Here is a 6,000-nt window from a genome sequence, read left to right as displayed (position 1 = left end):
AGGGGGGGGGGAGAACAGAGAACTACAGCTCCAAACCATAGCACATCGGTGTTTACAGACCTGCCCTGAGCCCTGCTCACCTACGGTGATTTCTTTTCGTCTCCTCTATTTCATTCTCTGCCTCCTCCCCTCCGAGTTCCCAAATCGCACCCAACTCTCAGCCCGTCCGCCACCGAGGGTGACCCCCGGCTGAACCACTGCTTCTGAGCACTTTTATTTCAAGTACGTCATTTTAGGGAGCTGGAGCCACTAAAGTTATAAAATATGGCATCCAACTCGTTGAAAAAGCCCTCGCATTTCTCCACCAGCCTGCTCAAAGCGTTGTCTTTTTGGCAACCCGGGTCACGTAGGTAGCAGTGATGAAATATTTTCTCCCTCTCTGGATACCAACCTGCAGCGCAGTCCTCCCAAATCCATTTTGTGCATTGACGTTTACATTCTTTTGCAACAAATTAGTGAGTTGCACTAGGTCCCCCTTGGCAGCCGCGGACGCCAGCTCGTTCCCAGAAGGCTCGGCCATTCTTTAGGGTGACTGACGATCAGAAAAAGATGAGATTTTTTTTTAACCAGGCATGGCATCGGAGACTGACAGAAGGATTGGGATGGTTAATCTTCTGGAGTAGACCTTGTAGTAAATACTCGTAAAAAAACTCCTTGCCAAGAGCCCGCCCCTAACTCACACGTGATTATTCAGCAAAACTGCAGCTCCGCTTGAAAGAAGATTTCTTTGCTTCCACATAGAGAGGAACTCATATTAAAGCCTTTGGCCGGTTGCGAGGGGAAATATATTAAGAGCTATGCGATATATGATATATGTTACACGTAACATATATACACGTACGTATACCGGAGACTCACTCAGACCTGAGATCCTGGAAGAAGACAACCCACCCTGCTCACAGTCGGCATCTGAGCCTCAGCAGCCGCAGCTCCGAGGCAAAGTCTTCTCTAGCGGGGTCCGCCCGCTGCATGCCCCGCTCCGGGCCGGGCAGAAGGCGCGTGGCGAGGCGCGCCCGAAGCTCACTCCCTCCCTCGGTGCTCTCTCTGCCGGCGGCGGCCTCACTCCCGCGGCCTCTCCGCGGCTCCACGATCCGGGCCGGCGGGGGCCGCCCTGGGCGGCGGCGGCCGCGGGGCATCCAGGGGGGCCGCGGGGCGGCGGGCGGCGGCCCGGCAGGGTGGGCTCATGCCGTCTCCGCGGGGAGCCGAGGCCCCGCCGCTCTCGGTGCCGCTGCCGGTGCCGGTGCCGTCCGGGCCGGGGACGGAGGAGCCGAGGGTGCAGCGCCCGGCCCGGGGTGCCGCCGCCGATGACAGCCGCGCTGCGCCGCTCCGTCCGCTCCGCAGAACGCTGCACTTGCCGCTCCGCGCCCGCTGCCTCCTCCCGCGGCTCTGCGCTCTCCCTTTTTTAAGCGCAAACAATCGCTACTTCTGTTTCCTACGGACACGAAGCCGGTTTCTCTCTCTCTCTCTCTTCCACCCCCCCTCCTTTTTTTTTTTTTTTTTAACCTCATCAGCTTTTTTTGAAAAGAAAAAAAATTTGAGCGCTTTTTGAGTTGAAACACCCGCCCACATTTTAACGGCAGAGATTTAAGGAGGCGCGGCGGAGTTGCGGCGCGGCCGGGCAGGAAGGCCTGCAGCGCCCGCCCCGCCCCTACGGCCCCGCCGCTCCCCGCGCAGCGCCGCCGCGGCCATCGCGCGGCCGGGAGGGAGGGAAAAGGGAAAGAAAAAAAAAAAAAAAGAAAGGTGTTTTCGGCTGTTTGAGCTCCGGGAGCCGCCGTGCCCCGCGGCTGCAGGCACCTGCCCGGGGAGCGGCCCGGCGCCGGGGAGAAGCCGTCCCGGCACTGCGGGAGGCGATGCTTCGCGGCAGCTTTTCGACTTTCTGCCGTTCGTGATGGATTCGAAAGTGCCATTTTGAGGGGGAATGGGCACCGAGAAGACGCGAGGGATTCTCTCTTCCTGCAAAAGGGCCGCGGGGCAGCGGTGGCACGGTGTGGAGATGGCGGTGCCCTTCTGACAGCAGCACTCCGTGCCCTACGCTGCTCTCGTTGCTTTACGTTTCAGGAACCCTCGGGAGGATGAATTCTGCCCAAATGAGCCCTGTGGGAGGTAAGGAGCAACGCCGTGGCTGCCTATGACTGAGTCTGTCCACGCCCCGCCCGCCTGTTCTCACCGCGGAGACGCTGGCTGGAACGTCCCCACCCGGAGGGCAGCCCGGAGACGTTTGGCCCCGGGGAGCTGCCGGGCGCACGGCCCTCACCGCGGCACCCAGGCGGGAACGGCCAGCACCGAGGGCCTGGGTCGCAGCCCTCGCCTCCAAAAGGAGACCGAGTCGGCCCCGCGGTAGCAGGAGGGCACACAGGGATCACCGCACAAGGGGCTGCCTCTCCCTTACGCCCCGGCTGCGTGCAGCTTCGTAGTTTTACTGCAGAGATCCCCCAACCGCCCTTCGTTCGTGAGTACAGAAAGGTGAACGGCAGTGAGCTGAGCGCGCATGAAGCAGGGAAACGCTGTGCTCGGGCTGTCAGCTGTCCCCAGCCACGAAACGAGGGGACAAAAAAGCATATTTAAGGGCCCTATTACGGCAATTCTCTGTCAGAAGCAATTGTGCAGGCAGTATTGTAAACAGAAGTATGAATTATAATTTTCCCCAGAGATAACTCTAGAGTTATATGTGTATGTATATGACACCCATATGTTCAAATCCAGTTGTTTTTCTGCATGAAAATGAAATGATATGAAACACTTCGAATTCTCTGTCAGGCGGCTTAAATAAGACCAATTTCGTGACTAATCAGTGCCCCAGATCTCCGGGTTTGGTGGTGTTCCCTGTGCAGATGTACTGCAGATCCGGACTCAGGGGCCTTACAGCAGTCCCCCACTACTTGTTTTGTTTTACAGTTACAAAGTAAGCCCCTGTCTTCTGTTAAGCACATCACATAGCGCAAATAATTAAGTGAACTACGGTGGGGATGCTACAGGCCTCCTGCGAGTAACACTGCCCGACCAGAACAAGCAGGCAGACCTCCCCTGCTGCCAAAAATCAATCCAGATAAAAGTGTCCTCATCACAATCGTTTCCTTTCGACTGTGGTAATGATACCGTAAAATAAAAGGAACTGCCCCCATCGGCACAAAAATCCGCAGCAAAAACCCCTCCTGGAGGGAGTTGCTGGCAGCGGGCTGCAGGGACAGACCCGGCCGTGCCCCCAGCCCTGCAGCCGTGCAGCACTGCCCGGGGACACCTCGGAGCGGACTGCGGAGCTGCGGGAACAGAAACCTTCGCTGTGACTCTCACCTGAGCTTCCCGAGCTGGGGCACGTCGGGTGCTCACCTCTCCAGGATTCTGGATCAAATCCTTCCCGTGTTGATCCAGTGAAGATATCTTTATTCAAAATAATCCTGTGATAGACGTGAACACGGCGTAACTTATCTTGACAGCGCACCTATAACACAAATTGGTGCCAGGAATGAAGTGGCTCCGGTCCAATTTCCAAAACTTGCCTTTCAGACCTTGTTACAGTTACTCTCTAGTAATGCGTGGGTGGATTTGTTTGTAGCTCAGCCCGGGCCGCCACGGGCACTGCACCATTCCTGGTACCGACGGCAGCGCTGCACGCAGCAGGTGTGAGGGCAGTGCTGGCCGGATCGCTACGTGCGGTGCGCGGGACGCCAGCGGTTAAGCGGGGTAACAAGAAACCCCTTGGGAAGCTCCGCCAGCATAAACTAAAGCAGGTAAAATGTAAGATCCAACTTTTCTGACCCTCTGCCTTTACATCCCGAGTGGTGTTTTTAGTACGGCTTTAATCCACCTCGGAGCTCTGCATAGTTCTGCAGCCACCGAGGGGCACCGCTCGCGTCCTGAAGGTGCCGGTGCCCGGCAGCGCTCCCGGAGCGGCTCCGAGCTGCTCGTGGGCGGACGGACAGCGCTGGAGCTACGGACACAGCCCTCCCCTCCGGCTGCGCGGGGTCCCCTCGCTCTCCCCCACAGGAGACGGATTCCGCCGGGACCCGCGGCCGTGCTCCCTCCCCGCGACTCGCTCTGCTATTTGCCATCGTGGAGGATCTGAAAAGTCGCGGGTAGCAGCTCTCGCCCACGCGAATAGAAAAACAATAAAGAATTCTCATTCCTAAAGCTGGGAAGGAGCTTGGTTCCCAGATGACGTGACGGAGCTCGGCAGGCTGTCGCCGCGAGCAGGGCGCTCAGCCTGCCCGCGGCCTGAGGGACGGCGGGCACCTCACGCTGGGAACAGCAATCGCTGACCGCAGCGTTCGTGTGTGACACGGGGCTGTGAGGGCACCGGGTTGTGAGGGCAGACGGGAAAGCCTGGATTTGGCCGCGCTGCGCCGTGCAACCGCCTCTCCCAGCGCCGCGGTGAGCGCGGGCCGCCGGGGTGCTGTTGGATGTCCGCTGTTATTCCTCACACGGCACAGCCGGCGGGCCCCGCCGCCCGTTAGGCCGCTCCCCGGGCCGTGGGGCCGCCTCTTTCCCACCTCAGCCGGCCTCGGGGCGGGGGACGGCCCTGAGGAGACGGCTCCCCTCAGGAGCCCTACGGCGAGGCGGGGCGCCCCTCAGGCCGGGCCTAGGCGCGGGGCGGGGCGGCCTCGCGCTCTCCCAGGCGCGCTGGGCGGGAAGGCGGCGCGAGCACGGCGCGGGCTCGGCGCGCGCTCCCCTCCTTCAGCGGGAGCGCGCGGTCACTGCCGGAAAAGCGCCGCCTCCCCCCTCCCTCCCCCTCCGCTCCGCGAGCGCTTGACAGGAGGTGGTCACGTGGCGGCCGCAAAGCGCCTCTTTGCGACCTCGATGACAGGCAAAATGTGCGACAGGCGCTGTGCGGGCGGGGAGGGAGCGGCGCTGCCTCCTCCTTCTCCTCTTCTCCGGGCCGGCCGCTGAGCGAGGCAGTGCTGCTCGGCTCCGGCCCCCGCGCCCGCCTCGCCGCCTCCCGGCCCTCTTCCTCCTCCTCCTTTCTCCTCCTCCCTCCCCCTTCTCCTCTCCCTCCGGGCCCTGCCCGCCGCCTCCATGAGCCCCTAGCTCCCGCCGGCACAGCTCGCGCTGCGCGGGGCAGAGCGGAGCCGGGGCCGCCGCCGGCCGCCATGGCGTCCAACATGGACAGAGAGATGATCCTGGCCGACTTCCAGGTAAACGGCGGCCCGCGGCGCCGGGAGCTCGCTCCGCTTTCTCTGTCTCCCTGTTTCGGTGCCGCCGGGGCTTTGTGGGAGGATCGTGAGCCGTTCTCCGCCACAGCCGCTCCTTCGTCCTTTTATTTTTCTATCACAACACGTGCCCTCAGCTCTCGGGGTGCGTCAACACAACGTCCCCTTGAACTCGGGGAGCGTCAGATCGCGACCCGAAAGCTCTCTGCCGCACCTCGCTTCCCCGGGCCGCGCAGGGGAGGCACAGCCGGGACGGTGCGGGTGGAGGCCGGGCCCGGCGCTGGGTGCCTGCCCGGCTGTGCCCTCCTCGCGGCAGCGCCGGCTCCGCGTGTTGTAATGACGGAAGGACTCTTCCCCTCCCCATTCTGTACGACAGCGTGTCTCTGTAGAAAGAATATGCCCTTGCAGCTTGTTGCCTCCCCTCCTGCCAGCGAGAAGAGGTAACGTTTAACTTCGAGCTCTTAAATCTTTTTCCCAGAATAAAGTCCTCCTGTAAGTGTGGTGGTCAGCTTTTATTGCAGGGCCTGGCAATCCGTTCTGAGTATTGCTTCTTCGTGCTGCTTGTTTTCCTTATTTCTGTTTCCAAGAACAAGTAGACAAACAGGTGGAAGATGCTGAATTTGTACTGGTGGGGAGAGCCCGTAGAGAGCAGTTCGTAGGAATATCAGATTATGTTTGAATATTTCCTTAATATTTCCTTTTCAATTAACCTTCTTTTTTAAGCTTTGTCCATTTGCAGTGCCTGATTTTGACTGGATATACTCTTGGATTGAGTTGTAAAACTGCTCTGTGTATGGACCATGCCTTAAAAGAGCCTCTCTCTCAGCTGTCAGCTGTAAGATTCATATATTCCATT

The 6,000-nt window shown here is 59.9% G+C and overlaps 2 protein-coding genes and 1 long non-coding RNA gene across 3 annotated transcripts in view; 2 read left to right on the top strand and 1 right to left on the bottom strand.

Annotated features, from left to right (window-relative positions):
- Positions 1-1,027, bottom strand: part of CDKN2C (cyclin dependent kinase inhibitor 2C) — a 5,829-nt gene extending 4,802 nt beyond the window's left edge. Inside the window, exons 1-2 of the mRNA XM_021404170.1 lie at positions 892-1,027; positions 392-532 (exon numbers count right to left, since the gene is read on the bottom strand). Of these exons, the coding sequence (XP_021259845.1) occupies positions 392-520 (129 nt within the window). The 5' untranslated portion in view covers positions 521-532; positions 892-1,027. The remainder of the gene's footprint in view (positions 1-391; positions 533-891) is intronic.
- Positions 1,652-4,128, top strand: LOC110402277. Its single transcript, XR_002441025.1, has 2 exons — positions 1,652-3,728; positions 3,823-4,128. It is a non-coding gene; the product is annotated as an uncharacterized LOC110402277 (long non-coding RNA).
- The window catches only part of FAF1 (Fas associated factor 1), a 153,041-nt gene continuing 151,639 nt past the window's right edge, over positions 4,599-6,000 (top strand). Inside the window, exon 1 of the mRNA XM_021404167.1 lies at positions 4,599-5,129. Coding sequence (XP_021259842.1) covers positions 5,085-5,129 — 45 coding nt within the window. The 5' untranslated portion in view covers positions 4,599-5,084. The remainder of the gene's footprint in view (positions 5,130-6,000) is intronic.

This window comes from Numida meleagris, chromosome 7, assembly GCF_002078875.1.
Source record: "Numida meleagris isolate 19003 breed g44 Domestic line chromosome 7, NumMel1.0, whole genome shotgun sequence".
NCBI classification, from domain to species: domain Eukaryota; kingdom Metazoa; phylum Chordata; class Aves; order Galliformes; family Numididae; genus Numida; species Numida meleagris.
The sequence above is the reverse complement of the archived record's forward strand: the minus strand, read 5'-3'. Positions and strand labels throughout refer to the sequence as shown.